At 41.8% G+C, this 21,277-nt stretch overlaps 1 protein-coding gene across 3 annotated transcripts in view; it reads left to right on the top strand.

Moving 5' to 3' along the window:
- Window positions 1–1,046: 1,046 nt before the first annotated feature.
- The window catches only part of GRK5 (G protein-coupled receptor kinase 5), a 229,891-nt gene continuing 209,660 nt past the window's right edge, over window positions 1,047–21,277 (top strand). For all 3 annotated transcript variants that reach the window (XR_012640339.1, XM_074959250.1, XM_074959249.1), the window contains exon 1: window positions 1,047–1,274. Coding sequence is in view for 1 of the 3 variants with exons in the window: in XM_074959250.1 (XP_074815351.1) it covers window positions 1,223–1,274 (52 nt within the window). In the remaining 2 variants the exon portion in view is untranslated. The remainder of the gene's footprint in view (window positions 1,275–21,277) is intronic.

The raw sequence follows: 21,277 nt of genomic DNA, 5'->3' as shown, positions 1-21,277 counted from the left end.
CCCCGCTGCTGCTGGTAAAGTTGTTATAAATCACTACGGCGCACAGAAATGCATGAAGGGCCTGCCCCCAACCCCCTACCCGTTTGAATCGTGTTTCTCGTGGGACCGTAACCACTCAAGAAGTGAGACCAACAGGAAACCAAGCTTACTTTACCGAGGAAGGAGTTGAGCGGCTCGGTTTATGTGACTCAATAAGGGTCTCTGGAAACAATCGTTAACAGTATAGGGTGCACAAAGCATCTTTCTTTCTTCCCCCGCAGCATACTATAAAGAAAACACACTAGAAGGCTAATACACGACTGCCTTGCTGTCTCCATTGCGCAGGCGCCAGTAGTAAATTCACAACTTCGTGCAAAGCCACAGAGCGTGCAACCCTTTTTGCACGAAGCGTGGGGCATGGCTGTCTCCCCGCCTTCCCACCCAGCTTCAAAGTAATGTGAGCATTTCACTGAACTTGGGTGATTGAAGTCTCCTGTTAATGGTGATTTCCCCACCACTCTCCTCTGGGGCTCATTTTCTCTCCCCCCCCCCCCCCCCATCAGAAAAGCTAACGAGCAACAACTAGTGTCCTACTTCCGGGAACTCTGAAATACTTTGCAAGGGATTAAACATACCCTCCTCCTCCTTCTCCCCGCAATTGCTTGGGCTGTTGGCTGCTTGCCTATGTTATGCAGATCTGCTGCATTTGTAGCCTCCCAAAACAGTTAGATGCAATGTGTCATAGCCCCTATACGGCCCTGGCAACTCCTCGCCTTCTGGGTTTACATAATGGAGGTCTCCTTCTCAAGGTGCAAGCCAAAACCCAGAGCAGGCGCTCAGCCTACAACTCCCAGCATTCCCGGTCCCGTAGCGTTGAGGAATGAACCAGCTGTTGAGGACGGCGCCTGCGCAATGCTGCGGAACCAGCTTCACAGGGCCACACCCCCGGGGAGGGCGGGGGAGGCAGCAGCATCTGAAACACTAAACCATCAGAGAGAGCCCGGGGGGGTGGGGGTGGGGGGGGAGGAGAATGGAGTAGCAGAGCAATACGGAGGGGGGGAGAAAACACTCGTGAGGGGGGCGCGAGCAGTGACTTTCTGAAAGAGGAAACTCCAGGAGGGGGAAATAAGGAGGAATAATGCACTAGAGGAGGGAGGCTGCTAGTCGTACAGAGAATCAGCAGCACCTACAGCAACTGACATCCCTGCTGCAGTGCCGCTACCTTGGCTGGCTGAGACTGTCAATGGAGCTGGAAAATATCGTTGCCAATACCGTCTTGCTGAAAGCCAGGGAAGGTAAGGGAGAGCACAGCAAGGGCGAGGGAGCATCCCTGTCGCATTTTCCCTCCTGGTCGTGGCAGGCAATGCACAACCGGAGGAAGGGGGAAAGGCATACGGTGGCTTTGTAGACCCCGTGCTGATTCCGATCCCTCTCGAGGTTGCATGTGGGCTGAACCTGCGTTTAAAATGCTCATTCGAAACAAAAGAATGTTGGTCTCCAGCTGTGAGGAGGTTCCGCGGGAAGATATTTTTGAGATCGCAGAGATTATAAGGGTGAAATAGTCACCGCTTCTCTCCAGTCTGATCCCACAGATTGTGCTATTGTTAAAGGTCAGCTGCAGATGCATTCATTCAAAAGGGTTAGCAAATATGCAAATAGCCCTTTATTCCGGATGGTGCGACTGGCAGAGTACAGCCATTGCCTCCGTCGGCATTATCAGGTGTTATACTGTTGCCGGTAACTGTCCATTTTTAAGAATATTTTTTTTTTATCCTAATCCAGTTTTATATGGAAAATCGAGTAAATGCAAACGCAGCGAGGTGACATGCAATTAGCTTCTACGGTGCATATGAAAAGGGACCTCGATCTGCAAAATAATGCACGAGTTTCGGGGGGGATTTTGTGTGTGAATAGCTGAAGTGGCGGCTGTTTCTTTGCTTGCTGTGTTACCAACAGATGATTGTATGCAACTGCTATTAAACGTTCTGGTCTGAAAGGCAGATCTGGTTCGATCTGTGAGAGGTGGTTGATGCTTGAAGGGAGGGGGCTCGAGAGAGGCTAAAAGAAAATCCTCGCTAAAAAGATCGATGCTTATCCTTTTAAAAATGCAACATATACGTTAAAAAATATCCGGGCGAGCTACAGAGCTAGCTGCATTGCCGAAGATGACTCTAAAATACCCCTGGTGTGTACAGCGTATTTTCAGAGGGGGAAGTGGTTTTCTGGTCTGAATGATTAGGTTTCTACTGAGCCTGGCTCAGAGGGTACCCTGTGCGAAGCTTTCACATCTTGAGAGGATCATAACGGAACAGCTCATTAACCTGGCTTGCAGTATTTAATATTTCCATTCACTGCGTTTGATGAATGAAGAACCCCTTGCCAAAAAGATAATGACTCCCATTGCTTCGGTATCTCGCACATCTTTCCCGTTCTCAGTCTCAGCCCTGTGTTTATATGGCACGCACGGATCTCAGCTGGATTTTCATTAGATAATGCAGCAGGGTATCCTTTGGCTGTTAAACTTGTGGAAATTAAATCGCTCCTTGGAACCTTCCATTCACTAGAAAACCATCTGACACTTATTTCAAATGCCCCTCCCCCTTTTTCTTCCTTGGGGCGATGGAAGTTTCCATCAACAATAACAGTCTTCACTGTTTATGTGGTGTCCCTCCCGGAATAACACATCTGATCCTTTGAATTTGAAAACATCACTTTTATGGGTCTCCAGCGTTCTAGAGGTAGCTTCCTTCCACTGGCTAATCCTGATGGTATTCGAGTTCTTCTGTGTGGTAAGGACAGTGTGAACACCTGTGTGCAAGAGATTGTATTCCACTGATGGCTAAGAGCTCAAGGGGAGGGGGGAGAACCACTAGCGAGAACATCTGTGAGGAGCCACCTGGTGGTTGGAAAATTATTATACGTTACATGGCTTGGGGAAACAAATCTCTTGGCAGTCAAAATTATTACTTTTGAGATCACTACATGTGTATAGGCAGCAGGCCATTCTAAGTGCCACGGCTCTAGAGGGATAGAAAGTTAATTCCTCTTTGTGTGACTATATCAGATTACTGCAAAATCTTTAGTATGGAGCCAGTTCTGACATAGGCTCCTATCTCCTTCTGATATTCCTCTCTCTTTCTTCCCTTGGAGGAACAGACCCTGTATTATTTATAAAGTTGAATTTGTGAAGCTTTAGTCTGTACTAATCTAATTTATTCTTAGTGGGGGTGGTTAACCTTTATTTATTGGGCAAAGGAATTAGATTTTCCTGAGAAGCCTCAGAAAGGGATTTCTGAGATGATCATACAAGATATTTATTTGTTCATTCTGTCAGCATTCCACCAGCACCCATCCGGAGATCTCAGTGACAAACAGCTCAGGAATTAATGTTTTAAGCTTCTTATTTCATTCCTTCTCCTTTTGTCCAGTTTGCCCCCAAACTTTGGGACCTAAACCAGGCAGCAGTTTTACCTTGGGGATCCCCTCTCCACAGAAACCATTTCAACAGAGATTTATTATGTACAGAGGTATACAACAGAGAAAATTTCATGGTGAATGAGAGCAGGATTGGTGTGATTTACGAGGAAACAAGTCCACGTGGAGGAACTTTTTGCTTCTAGATGTTAAAATTTCTCTTAAGCCCCCAGATGGAATTATTTCATGCAAGCATTGCAGCCCTGATTTTTTTGATTGGTTAAAATAATATGTGAATCCAACATTTCTTAAACTTCAATATACTGAAAACAGTTACTAGAGCAAAACTGTTCTAGATGTGATATAAACGGCAGAGTTTCATGCACTTTCCTCTGAAGCAACTGGTACCGGCCACTGCCAGAGACAGGACACTGGCCCAGAATTGGACCTCAAGTCTGATCCAGTCTGGCAATTCCTATTTTCTTACAGTAGTACAAATAAAGGAATACTAGTGTTATTAAAAAAAAAAAAGAGAGAGAGAGAATTTCAACTACTCCACTCAGTATTATACTAGCGCATGAATGCCTGAGACAAAACAGTCAGAACTGCATAACAACATTTATAGAACTCACGGGGTATTTTGAGATTTACCTACAGAGTAAAGCCATGAAATCCTCAGAATTAAAGATGTGCTTGCTCGCGCATGTGCGCTCTCTCTCTAGTACATTCAAAGAATACTAGCTATAGATCAGTGGATTATTCTTTTCTGACTTCAAACTAGAGCATTCTTATTTTCTGCTGGGTTTTTATCAAATGGCTTAGGGTATGTCTACATGGCAATAAATAAAAATAAAGGACCCACAGAAGTGAGTCTCTGAGCCCAGGTCAATTGACTCAGACTCACAGGGCTCATGCTACAGGACTAAAAATAGCAGTGTAGATGCTCGGGCTGGAACCTGGTCTGAGTCCCATCTTCCCTCACTGGGTTTCAGAGTTGAACATCTATGCTGCCATTTTTAGCCCTGCAGCATGAGCCCAAGTCAGCTGACCCAGGCTTTGAGACTCACTGGCTGTGGGTCCTTTTTTTTTTTTTTTTTTTGCAGTACACTTAGAATATGATTTGGCATCACCAGTATGTCTATTTCAGATTTAAGATATCTAGTAATACTTTAAAACACCAGTATTAATGTTCTTAAGAAATACAGTTGTCATTTGCAGAGAATCAGCTAGGGTTGCCAACCCTCCAGGAATGGCCTGGAGTCTCCAGGAATTAAAGATTAATCTTTAATTAAAGATTGTTATGTGATGAAATCTCCAGGAATACATCCAACTAAAATTGGCCACTTTAAAATCAATGTATTGCAAGAATTTTAAATATGGCTATATACTGAATGGCCTTTTGCTACCCTGATCGTCAAGGAAGTTCCAGTAATATTGAAAGAATTTGTATAACAAATTCATTAGCTGGAATTGAAAGTTAAAGGTACAGTAAAACTTCTAGGTTTGTAGCCCCCAAATTTACCTTATGTCTTTTGTTCCATGGCTGAAAAAGTTTGTGAAATTTGTTGGAGGTGTGTGTGTGTGTGTGGTTTTTGCTTTTTAAAAAAAAAATGCTTCATAGCATTAGGGGGTTTTAAAAATAAGAGCCTAGTACACCTGGATGACCCCACAATACTAAAGGAAAAAGATACGTAACAGATTGTCTTGTGGTTTTCAAGATGTTATTACAAACTGCAACAAGTAAAATAGTCCTAAAAAAATCTGTGTTCTGTGAAGCAATTGTAGATGATTGAGACACCTGCTTGTACTGAATACCAAGACTTAAGTAATTTTTTTTTTAAGTCAAAAGTAACTGCATCTGAAACTGAATTTGCAAAAACTTTGGCCCTTTTCTTGAAAACTCTTTTCTGTGTGTTCTTAATTGCACTTCCAGTTCAGTTAAGCACATGCATAAGTATTGGCAGGACTCGGGCCTTTGCTGTTTTACCAAGAGTGAAGGTTTATATTAGCTGAAACAATAGGGGGAGATGCTGTGGGTGAGGTAATATCTTTTATTGGACTAACTTCTGTTGATGAGAGAGAGAGAGAGACGAGCTTTCAAGGGACCAATGTGGCTGCAACAACACTGCCCTGAAACAATAGGGATGTTCTGAAAATTACAGGAGCTCCACCAGCGCAGGAGTCGCTCAAAGAGATGGAAATGAAGAAAGCAATTAAACTAAATAGTGAGGTTCAGTCAATGGCTATGGCTTGACATTTTCTGACAAGCAAAACATTGTAGCAAAAGGGGCCTATTCTGCTCCCACTGGAGTCAATGGAAGTTTTGCCTTCTATTTCAATGGGAGAGTGAGGCCCAGAGTACTCGGGCAAGGCTTCAAAATGGTTTTAAACCAAGGTTTCAACAAGCCTGCAACATTAAACCAGTAAGGAGAACTATGTCAAAGACTTGGAAGTAGAGCTAGATAAATATTTTCCTGCAAATATTGGTTTTTAGAACATTTACTTTGGCTTTGCTTGTGCTCCCTTTATGCAAGCTCATTTTGTGATTGTTATAGGGCACAACCATGAGTGGAAAGTGGATTTTTAAGCTGAAATTGACCTGGAAAGCAAACTTTAAATTGTTTGTATAAAACAGTCATGCCAGAAACCTGATGATTATAATAAAGAATTGCACTCATCCAAACTATGAACAAAACCAAAGCACTGTGACTTATGTGACCAGTCATAAATGAACAATGCAGCTCAAATTGCAAGTCATGGAATAAACAATTTGCACAGAAAAAAACCTTAATTGAACAATTGCAAGTAATGAATAAACTGAAGAAAAATTTGACCTATTTGCAGGATGTTCATGATTTTATAGGCAATATTAATCATGTAAATTATTAATTGAGTTATCAGCTGTACTCAGAAATCTGTGGGGGTTTTTTAATGGTGTTTTTGAGTGTGAAGGTTTCTCTCTCTCTTTTTTTAAGTGACGTTTTCTCAGTTTCATATTTCTTTTCTCAATACACCATTGTGTTACACAAACTACCAAGCTTTAGGAGGTTTCAGTAGAAATTATATCAGGTTTAACTAAACAGAAAAAGTAATTGATAGGAACAAAAAAGATACATTGGACCATCTTCTATTAATTTGAAAAAGAACAGGCACCAAGGGTAAGGAGCACGTGAAGATAAACTAGATAGCTAAATAATAATAAGTGTAGTCATCCAGTCATGTCATGATTTTGGAAAACCAGAATATGTAATACACACTTGCCCAGACACTTAAGATAAAAGCACAACACAGAGGCCTTGATGTTTCAAAAACATGAGATATAGGTAAAAAAACAATGACTGTAAAGCTGCAAGGAAAGAGACTAGAGGGTGAGTACCACTAAGGGACAGATCTCTCCTTTTTTAATCCTAGAATATCAGGGCTGGACAGGACCTCAGGAGGTCATCTAGTCCAACCCCCCGCTCAAAGCAGGACCAATCCCCAATTTTTGCCCCAAATGGCGCCCTCAGGGATTGAGCTCACAACCCTGGGCTTAGCAGGCCAATCCTCAAATCACTGAGCTGTCCCTCCCGTCCCATACTTGTCTCTCCCTCCCAGGTTAAGTACTTATCATGAAAGATAATGGGGATGGGAATACCCTTATGTATTTGTCCATTAAAGTAAATGAAATGAATATTACTTTCAGTTTTGCTATAATGCATCCATTTCCGTGATCTCAGAAAGAGTAGCTGATGTACTGACTTGTTTAAACACTCATTCAACCATTGTGTGCACAAAAGCAACTTTTCCTCTGGCAAATTCCATTGTTATGATAAAGCCCTGAAGTAGAAAAATCATAGTTTGCTTTGCTTGGAGGTGAGCAAAGTTTGCCCTAAAGAGCCTAATCCTGCTTTCCCTGTTCAGGCAAAAGTCCTACTCTGAGCAGATTGGGCCCAGAATAGGCCACACTAAATACACTGTACGTAGCATGCCAAAACATTAGGAAGACAAGGCGGGTGAGGTAATATGGGACCAACGTGGTTCATGCAGTGTAGTTGTAGCCATTAGGACGTTCACTGTGGTTGAATAACAAGAGTCACAAGAAATCAGGAAATAGGAGTATGGATTGTGATGCCAAATTCTCTTGCAAAAAGGGAACATGGTGGGGAGAGAGAGATTTCTTTCCACAGTGCAAGTGCTGCAGCGCTACCCTATGCTACAGTCCTTACCAAAATGAAAACAACTTGACACCCTCTAAGTAAACCTGAATCAAGAAGATATCCGACCTGTAAATGCAAAACAGAGGGTTATAATGCAAGCTCATAATAAACATAGGTGTGTTTATATATATAGTAGCAAGGAGAAATCAGAAGATATATGTACATTCAGTGTTTGAGGCTCAAAATTCATGGATTTTTGGAAGATAAAAATACACAAAACCTAATATAAATATTTTCACATTTCTTCTTAAATATCCCTGAAAACTTTTTCTTAAAAAAATAAAAGCATCCTCATATCCTGGCCGAAGGTGAAAACTACTTTGTGCTAGTGAATGAACTAGAATGTGAAATTGACCAAGATCAGTTTAATTTTGTTTTCTCTGTTCATTTCAGTCCCCTGAGACAATTGGTATAAAGTGTGAAGAGTAAATTAGATTGTACTAGCTCTACCAGTTATATAACTCTTAAGTGCCATAAATAACACTGCTAAGACATTTTTGTTAAATATGATTATCTGGATAGTGCCTTTGTCTCAACTGTTTAAAAGGTCACACATTTTGTGTGATGGAGAGCAGCCAGTGGGCAAATCATTTCACTTTTGTCCTCCTTTTCAGGGCTTAGGATAGGAGCTTTTAAAAGATATTTGGATACATTAGTATTACCAGCCTCCAGTACTTAACAATCTTGAGTCACCCCTCACCTCACCACCCCCAAAAACTATGAGATTAAATTAAAAATGAGATTTAAAAAAAAAGCAATAAATTTAGGGTTATTTTATTTGCCTTTGGGTACTGAGCCTTTGGGGGTTCATGTTTTCAGGAAGCTCTCAACCATGAGAGCTAGGAACTTGTAAGGAAAGAGAGTGAGTGCTGAGATTCTTACATAATTGCACAATTCCATGAATTGAGGCTTTTCAAAAAACACAGAATATTGCAAGACTTACAATGAAAACACAAGTTGGCAACACTGAATAGACAAACAACCCTGCTGCCAAAGTGAGGCTGTAACAGTATTCTTTAAGAGGGTTTTTTTATTATTGTAAAAAAGGTGGTGGTTACAGAATATTAGGGAGAGTGAATTAAAAACAATAAACTACATATGAAATACAAGCTGTAAAACTGATCCAGGCAGTCATGGTTCCATACCACTCACTGCATGTTTAAAAATAATAATGGATCTGCTAGAGGGCATATTCTAGTTTGGAATCTACTATCTTTCAAAGAGTGCTTTGTCCTATACAGACCCATGATAAAAGTAAATCTTATGTATAGTACTAACAATTTGGTTAAATACCCCCCCCCCCCCAAGTGATTATTGTGTTGACTCTTTGTCAAGCTTCAACTATTTCAAAGCCTGAAAGACATTGTCCTGCCTGGTTAAGGTACTGCATTTGTGCACAGAAGTTTTCTTTAGACAACATAATCCTAAAATATATTGCTAGGTTCTTTACAAACTTGTTAAAAAGTTTTAGAAATAACTGAATTGGTCATCATGGTAATTAGCTTTAAAGAAGGGCCAGTTTGGAAGAGAAACTATTAATTTTCTCAGATATTGCGGTTCAAAAGAATGGTTACACAAAAACCCAATCAAAGCAAAAAACAAAACAAAAAACGCACAACCCATTAAAAACACAACACAAATATGATTTTTTTTTCCTTTTTAGGGATGACGGCAATACTAAAAGAAACATATACTTATGCCACCCAAGCAGGTTCTTTGATGGCTCTAACCAAATAGGATGCTCTATTTTTATGGCTATCATAATGTTTTTGTTATGGGTGCACCCTGTCACCATATAAAAAACAAAGATGTGAAATGAGCCAGTCCTCAAATTGCCATACTTTTAACTTCCCTTTCTGGAAGATACCAATACAGATTTGAGCATGTCCTTATTGCCAATAGATTAGCAATACATCTTATACAAGACAAACGTTCAGTATCTGAGAACTCAGCTGTAGGACAAGAATTTTAAAAAGGGTAATAGAAGTGGACAGGGCCTATTTAGAAGGAAAGAGATTCACTGTAGTGACAGACCCTATCTGGTGGCAATGACTCGTGTCACTCATCTCCTAATGGAACATTAACATGCATATGATTATTGTAATTTGACTTTAGCAAGGTTCATAAACCATGACAGCTGAGTGCAGCATCTGATTTCATGTCCTGCAGCCCATTAGAGGTGATATTTTTTTCAAAAAATAAACCTATTGTAAGGAAGATCTCAGTTGTTTCCATAAAGATACAGGAAATCAACACATGATAAAACCAAGATGGGTCAACTCTTTTGAGTTAAGGGGAAGATTTCTCCAGTGGAGACCAAGAAATAAATAAATTCCAAGAATGGAATTGGGAGTCACTATAGAAATTGTTGCCTCAAATACAGTAAATCAGTATGAATGCGACAGTTTACTTTTAAATAGAGGATTAAAAAACAGAGTATTCCCTTTAAAGCATGTAACCATTTCTTCTTGAAAAATTTGTCTCAAGAGTTTAGGCTATTTTCATGATGATCCAATTTAGAAGAATCAGGAAAACCATTAAAATATGAGTTTTCTGGCCTTCACAGAAAGATTATGCGAACTTATGCTAAAGAGCCAGTGGGTAACAGCAAAAACCATTACATAAAATGAGATTGATACAGTATTCATAGGGGGCTTCATTCTTGGTTATTCTGTTCTTGTTCTTGGGGCAGGGAAGGTGGAAGGAGGCAAACTTTGCTTTAAGCTACTTTGTTTGTTTTCCACTTCTTGTCTGCTGAGGGTGTGCAGAGGCCTGCCTGACATCTCGTGCAAGTCAGACCAACACTGATGCTGCTTGGCCTTATACTCCACTCCCCTTGGCCCCCTATGGATGTATCTGTTGTTGACTGAGTCAGTCTATTGTGGTGTGTAGTTTGCTCTTGATATGTGGAGTCCTCTGGCATTTCAGGTTCTGTTCTGCCCAAGAGAAGAGGATTTGGGCTTTTTTTTTTTTTTTAAGAGATTAGGACTGTGTCCTTCTTGATCTGTTGACATATGATATGACTTAGGAATTGGCCTTTATAATCAGCATACTATGGCCTAATAGCCACTCCTCTTGTTTGGTTTGCCTTCCTGGTAAAAATTATTTAACATTGTGCTAGTCTGTTGGGTTATTAACCTGATAATATATTGGAAGCTATTAACTCCTGGTGTATATGGGAATTTCTGGAGCAAACATTAACTACAGTGGCTTGAATAGTTACTTTTATCTGCTCCATTAACCCAATGGGATTATCTTCCTCCAGTGGAAAATAATCAGTCTTTTACTTATGGGGAGAATGCCTATACTGGTGTCTTCACATGGTCCTGTTCGGAAAAGGTAGTCAATTATCTTCACTTAAAAAAAAACAACAATCAGTCAAAAAGGAACTTACAGGAAACCAACAACATTTATGGGTTTGTGGTAGGATTTTGCTTTTCTGTATTGGAGTAAAGAATTTGGGTAAAGATTTCTGAGGGTATGTCAGCACCTTGAGTTTGGGGGTGTGATTGAGCAGACAGACATACTCACACTAGCTCTTGGTCTAACTAGCACATTAAAAATAGTGTATCCATGGCAGCGGGAGCTGCCCCGAGTACGTATCAGTCTGAGACCATAGGCACACACTCTTGTGAGGGCCCTGCCAAATACACAGTCCGTTTTGGTCAATTTCACAGTCATAGGATTTTATGATTTCAGCTATTTAAATCAGAAATTTAACAGTATTGTAATTGTAGGGGTCCTGACCCAAAAAGGAGTTGGGGAGGGTCACAAGGTTATTGGGGGGGGGGGGTGCGGTACTACTTCTGTCTTGCTGCTGGCAGCTGCACTGCCTTCAGAGCTGGATAGCTGGGAAGCGGCGGCTGCCTGCCGGGATCCCAGCTCTGAAGGCCGCCAGCAGCAGCGCAGAAGTAAGGATGGCCTGGTATGGTATTGCCACCCTTACTTCTGCACTGCTGCCTGCAGAGCTGGGCCCTCGGTCAGCAGCCGTCACTCTCCGGCCACCCAGCTCTGAAGGCAGTGCAGAAGCAAGGGTGGCAATACTGTGACCCCCACCCCTGCCCAACAACCTTGCGACCCCTCCCCCGCAACTCCCTTTTGGGTCAGGACCCCCAATTTGAAATGCTGGTTTTCCCCCCATGAAATTTGGTCTTTTGTGCTTTTACCCTATACTGTACAGATTTCACGGGGTGAGAGCAGATTTCACAGTCTGTGACGTGTTTTTTCATGGCCGTGAATTTGGTAGGGCCCTACTCATTGTTCATAGATTGTAAAGCCAGAAGAGACCACTGTGATAATTTAGTCTAATCTCTTGCATAACAGAGGCTATGGGATGTCCCTGAATTAATTCCTTCTGAACTAGAGCATATCTTTTAGAAAAACATCCAACCTTGATTTAAAAATTGCCAGTGATGGAGAATCTATCACAGCCCTTGGTATGTTGTTCCAATGGTAAATTATCCTCACTGTTAAAAATTTGCACCTTATTTCCCATCTGAATTTGTGTTTTATCATTCTGCTGGTACCCCAACCTAACTACAGTGTATGTGTTTGTGGGAGAGAGATAAGTTACTCTGATAACTCAGAATAGAGAAAATGAACAGAAGTCTTTGTCTGATCCAGATCCAGGCTCGTGTCACCTCCAGGCATTATCTCCCTGCGCTCATACGTGTTGAAGGCCACTCCGAAGCTACAGCTAGTGAAGAATATAATGGCTCTTCTACTTAACATGCTCCCTGGGGCAAGCATTGCTATACCACTGCTCCAAAGGCTGCTCTAGTCTATTTGCTCCTGACTGCAATATGAAGTGTTGGTGGTGATCTTAAGTCCTGTAAGAGTTGAGGCGTAGCTGTTTAAGAGCTCATCTATCTTCATGCATTACTGCGATAGCTGAGATTCACCAATGAGCTCCTGTTCACGCTAACCAACAACGAATATCTAGGTGCTGAGGGCAGGATGTTTTTAATGGAAGGCTCGAGGCTCCAGGCCTGCACTGGACTTGCTAGTATAGGAGCATGCAGATCCTGGAGCCAGAATGAGGCTTGAATTCGTTCTTTAGGATGTACTGCAGAGTCAGCATTTAGTTTGTCAATCCGGGTTAACATTATCCAGCTGAATGTGGAGCCGATTGTCTTCTCACACTCTTTGTACACTAGTGTAACTCCCTTAACTTCATTGGAGTTACTCCTGATTTCCACTGATGTAAAGCAAAGTTCTTAACCACGTGTCCAACTTTAAGCACGTGTAGTCCCACTGAAGTGAATGGGAATTCTTGGAAGCCCAAGTCAGATAACATCTAATCCCACGAATGCATTTTAAAAAAATCAAACCACACCCTTTGAAGTTGTTTTCCTCCATAAACGTCTAAGGAGCCTCTTTTATCATTGCTGGGCAGGAGACTTTACATGCATAGCTCCCACTACTGCCAATGGGAGTTAAGGATAAAATTCCTGTTCGTCAGAGTGAGGCCTACCCTTGTGAGAGTCATTTAAAATTAAGCAATGTTGTATATGGTGTAACAGTGAATGGGAAGAAAACCAGCCACTCTTCATTTCATACAGCCATGTAATCGAAACAATAAAAAGATGATATCCTAATATTTTTTTAGGAGACCACAGGATACAAAATTAAATTAAAAGTCTAGGAAAATAAAGAACCCTGCAGTTTGATTACACTGTGCTGGATTATCTTTGTAATTATTTTGCTTGAAGGATTTAAAAATGCACATTGCTTTGTTGGAAAGATTAGACAGGGAGCAAGAATTTAAGTCAATATTCTTAAGAAGAAAATCCCACAAGCATAGTAGACCATTTCTTGGAAATTCTGCAAGGATACTAGTTAAACTGAAAGGACAAAACCTAACAAGAATGGTGGGAAAGATGGATGAGCCTGGGAAGGGCTGCAGAATTCGTGTAGTAGTAACCTAGCTGCTTCTATTTCATGTAATGTCTTTTCATATACATTTGAAGAAACTGGCAAGAACACTTATTCAAAAAAGAAGTGCTAGCCTGAAAGGATACAGATATACACAAGTACTAAGAGTACAATAATGCTAATAATAATAATTAATAATAATAAAGGAGGGATATGTCTATGAGCTCTAGGATAAGCACAATTTATTTATTCATAATTAATCTTTTGTGACAGAGCTGTGGGTGGGGTTTCCTTATAATTTTATGCCCTAATCCTAGAAACGCTTATGAATGTGCTGAATTTTAAGCATGTGTGTAGTCTCACTGACTTCATTGCGACTACTGACATGTTTAAAATTAAGTGCATGAGTAAATGTCTGTTCTCGTTTGCACTGGTGCAATTCCACTGAAGTCAACGGGGTTACACAGATGTGGCTGGGAGTGAATGTGGCCATTAGCAACTAGATACGGCAAAGACATGTTATGTCGTCATCCCTTCCCCTCCCAGCATAGGAATACATTCTACTGTATATTCTCCAGCGCTTTATCCACTGTTGATTTAAAAGATTCAGGAGATGGGGATTTTGCTGCCTCCTATGGGAGACTCTTTCGCAGTCTGAGAGATCTAATTTTTCCTTGACTATTTTGCTTAAATTTTCCTTTACTCATTCTCTTTACTCCTAATGACCATCCTAACCGGTTCCTCTTGCTCCTTGGTGTTCACACCCTCTAGATACTTGTCATTGTATATACCTTTAGCTATTATCTAACCAACTTTAACAGCTTTAGTTCTTTCTCCTGCTCAGCTTGTCCCTCCAGTCATTTTTTTATGTTCTTCCTTGAATTCCTTTCAGTTAGTCAGTGGACCCAGTTCATTCCCAGCAGCAGGAACTCTGTCCAGGGCTGGGTTCAGCAGTGTAAACAGTCAGTGATTCTGATCCTCCAGGTGGCCTAGAATCCACAGTGGAGCCAATGCAGTTGACAGTGGGTGGGCCATCCCTAGGGAAGGGGTGGCACCAGGGCTGATGAGATGAACCAGCACATCTTCTGGGTGGCCTCCATCAGTAGGCTTACTATGGAGCTCTACCCACACCTGTGCCACTCCCCAGTGGAGCCCTGTGAAGAAGGCCCTGCCACCTGCCTTGGGGCTGAATGTTGTGCTCCAGATGCAAGATGCTCCTCTTTGCAGCACCGGGGTGAATCAAGCCTAGAATTTTTCTGATATATTGAGGTTCCTGCATGATTTTGCAGGACTGTACAGGGGGACTGGCACATCCCTGGCCTGTGACCTGATTTTTTTCTGTGTATGAAGCCCCAAAGTACAAGATCTATTTTGTCCCTGTTTAACTATCCCCAGTCCTCCTGGGCCATTCCTGTTTTCCCAGAATCTTCCTCCCATTGGATTGTTTTTCCCCAGCTGTATTAGTCTGCACTGAATCTCTTTTAGTTATTTTTTTCTCCACGTGTCTAACCTATTATTTCTCTGCCCTCACTGGTGTTTGCAACACCTCCCAATTCATCAGCATTCACTGATTTCATTAAAATGAGGTTTACTTTTATTTTAAATAAGATTGGGACAAATGTCAGTCCCTAGGGGCACACCTTTTGGCTTCGTGCATTTTTTTCCCTCTTTATTGCCCTTTTGTTTGTTGTTGTCCGGTGAATTTGCAGCCATTATGACAGTGCTCCATCCTATCCAAACTAGTTGTGTAAAGCTATGAGAACATGCTTTAAAAAGCCCGTAAAGAATCTATTGGAGTCCCTTCATCCACTAAATATTTTGAGATCAAACAGTGATCAGGTTTGTGTAGCATCATTTCAGCATATGAACAGACTGCACAGGTTACCAACTAGTGTGTTACATCAAAGGCAGGAGAGCAAAGGGAAGCTCAGGAACACTCTAGTCTAGTCAGTTTCATTTTGCAATGGCAGTTGGCCAATCAGTTCCGAGGAAACAGCATTGCAGTCCCTGCAAAGGATTCCATACCTTTAGGAGAAGATGGGCAGTCCTCTGCCCTGCAAGTTTTTCAGAGGCAGTTTCAGTTGTGTTAGCTCAGTGAAGTAAACTAAAGGTAGTTTTATGCTGAACATTAAGCCTTTGTATTATTCATGGAAGAATGCTCTCCAATATTTTATCCCTTACAGATGGAATAACTTGCAGGCACAGTGATGTAGTCCCATAACTGACTTGTAAGCACAAACCCCTCTTTTCCTCTGCTGTGAATGTCTCAGATCCCCATCGTGTCTCTGAGAGAAGAGTCTGTTTTCTGAAGGTGCTATAAGCACAGGTTGACAAATGATTCTCTGTGGAGTACATGTCTGGGGAGGCTCATCTACTTTATTTCACCAAGAGTCTAAACTATAGTTTGCTCCTGGAATGTGCTTCTGAAAAGCTAGTATGTAGAAAGAAGTATGTGGATTACTGGAGGTTAGGACTTCCCTCTCATGGTTACAATGCACCTTGTTTTCATGATTTTTGTGCCTAGGAATATTAAACTGGTATATATATCCCTTGACTTCTGGTCTGACAAGAGAGAATGGTAAAGCACAGAACTGAGAGTCATGAGACCTGGACCCTCTTCCCAGATGTGCCACAGACAAGTCATTTAACAATTTGGGATTCAGCTTCCCCATCTGTAAAATGGGAATAATGGGCTATTCCTCATAAGGGTGTTGGTGAGTTTGAATTAATTAATACATGGAAACCACTTAAAGATCCTCCTATTGGAAGCACTCAAGTGCAGAGTGTTGTCATTAGTTCTTGTCTTCCACAAAGTATGCAAATGGTAGCTTCCCTCTCTTCAGAGCAATAGTGTGGCATAGACTTGGCTGCTCTTAGCCACTCATACGTTAAAAATATTCAGGTTTTTTGGCACTATCTATGGGAGGGTGAGAAGTATTAGGCTTTTAGAGCCAAATGGTGCCCTGGGCTGTGCATTCAGGATTTCCACTGCTGTCAGTGGGAGCCTACAAATGTAGAATTTGGCCTTTATTTGTGTACCACATCAAGGACAAGGCTTGGCAAATCTGCCCTAAGAAGAATTCATGATGGGATCATTGCCACCTAAGAAGAATTCCTTCCTGATCCCAGATATGGTACAATGGAATGACTACCAAATTGACTAGCTCCAGGCCATGCAGAACCACCACCCTAACCAACTCTCTTGCACCAGAACCAAAGAATTCCAGCCTGAAAAAAAACCTCAAAAGGGTTGGGTGGGTAGATTGCCATCTGCCAGCAATGGAAGGTAGTGGGACTCCCTGTTGACAGACCTCATCACCACAGCATCTCTCCAGCTGGACACTCCATAAAGAGACATAATTCAAGCCTGCCAATCAGACCACCTAAAGCCCATCTATGCTAATTTGTGGGGCCAATGTCCAGTGCTACCCAGAAAGGGCTTTGTGACACATGCCACAGCCCAGTTTGGTGTAATAACAGCCTTGATGAACAGAACACCTGCCAGTCCCCATGAGAAATGTTGCCCTCAAGAAACTGTGCTCTGTAGCATATGTATGCCTGTCTACAACCACGTGGGTCTGATTTACAAAACACAGTAATAAAACCCTCAGTCAGATGGTCAGTTATGTGACCTCCGGCAAGTTTCAGGTGCATTTTTTATTTTGGTTAATACAGACTTCTTGCTGTATTAGAGTAGAGTATTTCGTCGCCATATCCAGCCATGGAAGTGCTGTGAGGTAGTGAAATGTTCTTTGATGTGTTTAATGGATTTTTCCCCTCTCTTTTATTTTTGGGTTGCTATAATGTGTACGTTTGCCTTAATGCTAACGTGGGGAAATACATCTATATTATTCCAGATATTTTAATTACTGCAAGATTAGAACAGCCACGCAATCTGTCCTGCACAAGTTTTAATGGGTCATGTTGTACTCTCAGGAGTAATCCCCATTGAAATCAGTTTGTCTAAAAATCACTGGCAAGATGTGACCATAGAATAATTTGTTAGTATTTAAAGATCAGGTTCTAACACTTTGTTCCTACTGCATGGCAGTTTACGTCTCAAATGGTCCTGTGCCAATGGGATTACTCATGAACTACTAAAGTACTACTTGGCATGAGTAAGAGGATCAGAATCGGGTCCTAAGAACACAATAGTAGAAGTAGCTAATTTATCATTTATCAGTTGGGTGATGGCATTTAGACAGTAAACTGAACTGTCTTACAAGGGAGGCTCTATTCTGAAGCTACAGCTAAACTTTCAAAAGTGATGAGTGATTTTTTGGGTGCTTCAGTTTTTGGGTGCCCTCCGGGAGACCGAACAATTTCCGCTCCCGCATTGTTGGTTGAATTTTTATCCTGCTCCCACTATTGTGGCAGTGGGTCTGGTGGGACCAGTGGGATCCCAGTCCCACTGCAGGGCTCTACCCCCTCCCATCTTTTACGTCATTTTTCTGTCCCCCAGCCCACTTTGCACCCTGAGCAGCTGCACCGCTTGCCCCGCCCTGGTTATGGCCTAACTACTTTGCCTTTTGCTTATTCCATCTTTATCATCACTTTGCTAAGCCCGATAATTTTCCAAACACCCCCACTGGCCTGACCCTACCTCTCAGCAGGGAGAGAGAGAGAAAGTGGGGGGTGGGGAGGGAAGGGAGGCTGGGTTACACTAACTGTGATGGTGAGTTTTGAGATGCTGACTGGTCCACTAAAAGTGGACAGTGATACTGAGCTCCTTTCAAATGGGTTACTAAACAGCCATCAGGTGGTGAGAACATTTGGTTTCTAGTGACCTGGACCTGATTTGAATTAATGACCCATTGGTGAAAGGATCTATGTCCCAATATGTCCCTTGGATCATTTAGGAAGCATTAATAGCATGTTTTAGTATTTATTTAAGGCCCTCCTATCTTTGTACTTTAATCTTCTCTCCATGCTACCACCTTAAAAATTATAGCTGTGGTTTTTAAAAAAGCATTTTGGTTAATTTCAGCTAAACAAATTAAGTAACTTGTGTTTCTTGAAGTGAATGAGATCCAGGGTAAGAGGCCTGCAATTTTCCATAGGTACCTTGAAGCTCACCCCCACAGAGCCCCATGGACTTCAAGCATAGCACTCCACCTGCACAAAGTAGCTGCAAGGATCAAGGCCTATATACCTGACAGCCTTGATCTTGGCAGGTTGGTGGTAGTGATGGTGCAGGTGACCTTTCAAACCTCACAATATACTATAACTTTCTAAATAATGTTGAGTGTGGAAGCATGTTATATTGTCCATATTATCCCATATTAGTACAGTAACAATCAGAAAGCTAAGGGCTCCATCCTGCAAACACTTAGAGCATGTCTACACTTACCTCCGGAGCGATCGATCCAGCAGGGGTCTACATTTATCGTGTCTAGTGAAGACGTGGTAAATCGACTGCCGAGTGCTGTCCCGTCAACTCTGGTACTCCACTGGAACGAGAGGTGCAGGCGGAGTCGATGAGGGAGCGTCAGCAATCAACTTATCACAGTGAAGAAACCGCGGTAAGTAGATCTAAGTACGTCGACTTCAGCTACCTGAATAACATAGCTGAAGTTGCGTAACTTAGATAGATTCCCCCCCCACACACACAGTGTAGACCAGGCCTTAGGCACCTGAGTGATTTACTGACATGAAGTCCGAGTGGGCCTTGCCGTGAGTCCCTTACTCTCAGTGGTGAGTATTCAGTGGGACGACTTGTGCGAGCAGCCACTCATCAGCGGAGAAAAGGGCTCTCAACCTGGCCTATTGCCTGTCCATATGAGTAAAGTTACTTGTTTGCATAAGTGTTTGCAGGATCAGGCACTAATTCTGGCAAATGATACCAAGGACTTAGCTGCTTACAAGAAAAATGTCTTTTATGATGACATTGTCTGTTTTCATTAAACGTGCAATATGTAATCTTATTCACTCTCCGTATTACATGAGGCCAAGTGGATTTGTATGTAATTATAGTATTCGGTAACAAAGATTTTGATAGCATTGTATTTTTTAACCAAGTGGCTGATTAGGAGTTTAGAATGAAGGTGACTCTTTCTGTACCGGTGTACGCATTTCTCCCCCAAATTCTCTGTGAGGCTGCAATTTCATTTACTCACTGTGTGCGAAGTTCAGGGGAGAAATAAAGTGGGATGTAGGTAGTGGTACCTTGTGCTTATAGATTGCCCAGGGTTAAATTTTGCTCCATGCAATTCATTGTTATTTTGTTTTGGAAAGTCTGACAGACATTGGTTGTTTTTTATTTAACAAGGCATGAGAGACTGGTGGTTTTCACCAGTGAAGACACTTCAGCCTGCCCCTTTTTTTGCCAGAGTAATTTGAAAGGTGATTTGGATTTAAAGCTTCAGGTGTGGCACGTAAGCAGAGCAGTTTTCGATGAGGGCTTCATATTTTGCCAAAAATACCTTTTACAAATAAAGGCATGTTTATCGCAGTGATTCACTGGTTCAAAATAGGCAGCACCCTAAAGAATCTGTAAACACAGCTGTCAATTTGGGACTGGGTTCTGACACCCCTATTCACACCTTTCTTGATGAATGATCCCGCTGAACTCGAGGGCAATGCTAATAGAATTAGAGCTATGCAATGCTGATCTGGTCCTTACTGACGTGTTATACAGTGAACATTAACTGCGTATTTAGCAAATGTTGCTGACATGTTTGTGTGTGATGATACTTTAAGTGTATAAGAATATTCATGGCTTCCTTTTAAGCTACCATCTTAAAGTTATAACTAAATAGTTAATGATAAAAAGAGATGATAGCTGAGGTCTCCGTCCTATTTAATTTAGGGTATTGTAGTCTGGGTAAACCATTTTTTGTAAATCATAAAAAAGTCTTGCTGATTTTTACACTGCCTTAAACTCTCAGACTGTTCACTTAATTTTCTGGTTTGAAGGAAGTTAGAAGGCTCTCCTCACATGCCATGTATCCTCAAATCTTGGCATTTTTAATTATTCTCCGCAGTAGCAGAGAAAAGCTTTCACTGACAATTCTTACATACAGCTTTGTGGCTAACTTCCCCACAACTCCTGTTTTATTCCACTGTCTCGTACATATGCATGAAGCACATCTTCTTTGCTTTCTAAAGACATTGCAATGTTTGGGTGAATGCCAAAGGCTCAATTCAAGTTGAATGGTATTACATTTTATTTAATGGAATAGAGTGAAATCACCATCATTTTCCGTTCAACCCACTGGTCCTGGGTGCCTTTCTTTTTAAGTTGGGAACTGCAGAGAAATGTATGCCAACTCCTTTCACTTTGACAAATAAGCTAAAATCCCAGCATACTACAGACATGGAAAGAATGGCAATACCAATCCTATCAACGAGGCGAGCATAGAAAGCACACGGACATCGTTTATATTCTGGAATAAGTGATCGTTTGACCACTGCTCCTCGTTCATGTAAGTGATCCGTGCTCCCCAGCAGCGCCTCACTGTAAAGCTGCTGTTGCTCTTCTTTCTGCAGGCAATCAGAGAGTGAAGGCGGGAATCCCTAAACTGCAGAATAGTTTTCCATAATGCACATTGCCACTTAGAAGAAAGTCTCTCTCTTCAGCAGGAACTCGGCCTCTAACATGCTAAAGAGAAGTGCTGCTATGGCAAACTGCTTTTAAAGGCCCCGATTCTGGAGTGACTTCCACAAGAATGCAGGGGCTTGGCAGGATCAGAGCCGAAAAGAGCAGAGTGATCATTCAAATGGTCCATTCTTGGCATGGCAACAATATGATGTCAGTCAATGCATTTTAGCAGCCTGGTGCCCCCACTTTTCTCGGAGCCAGGTACTGTACT

This window comes from Natator depressus, chromosome 7 (genome assembly GCF_965152275.1).
Source record: "Natator depressus isolate rNatDep1 chromosome 7, rNatDep2.hap1, whole genome shotgun sequence".
NCBI classification, from domain to species: domain Eukaryota; kingdom Metazoa; phylum Chordata; order Testudines; family Cheloniidae; genus Natator; species Natator depressus.
This window is presented reverse-complemented; position numbering and strand designations above follow the sequence as displayed.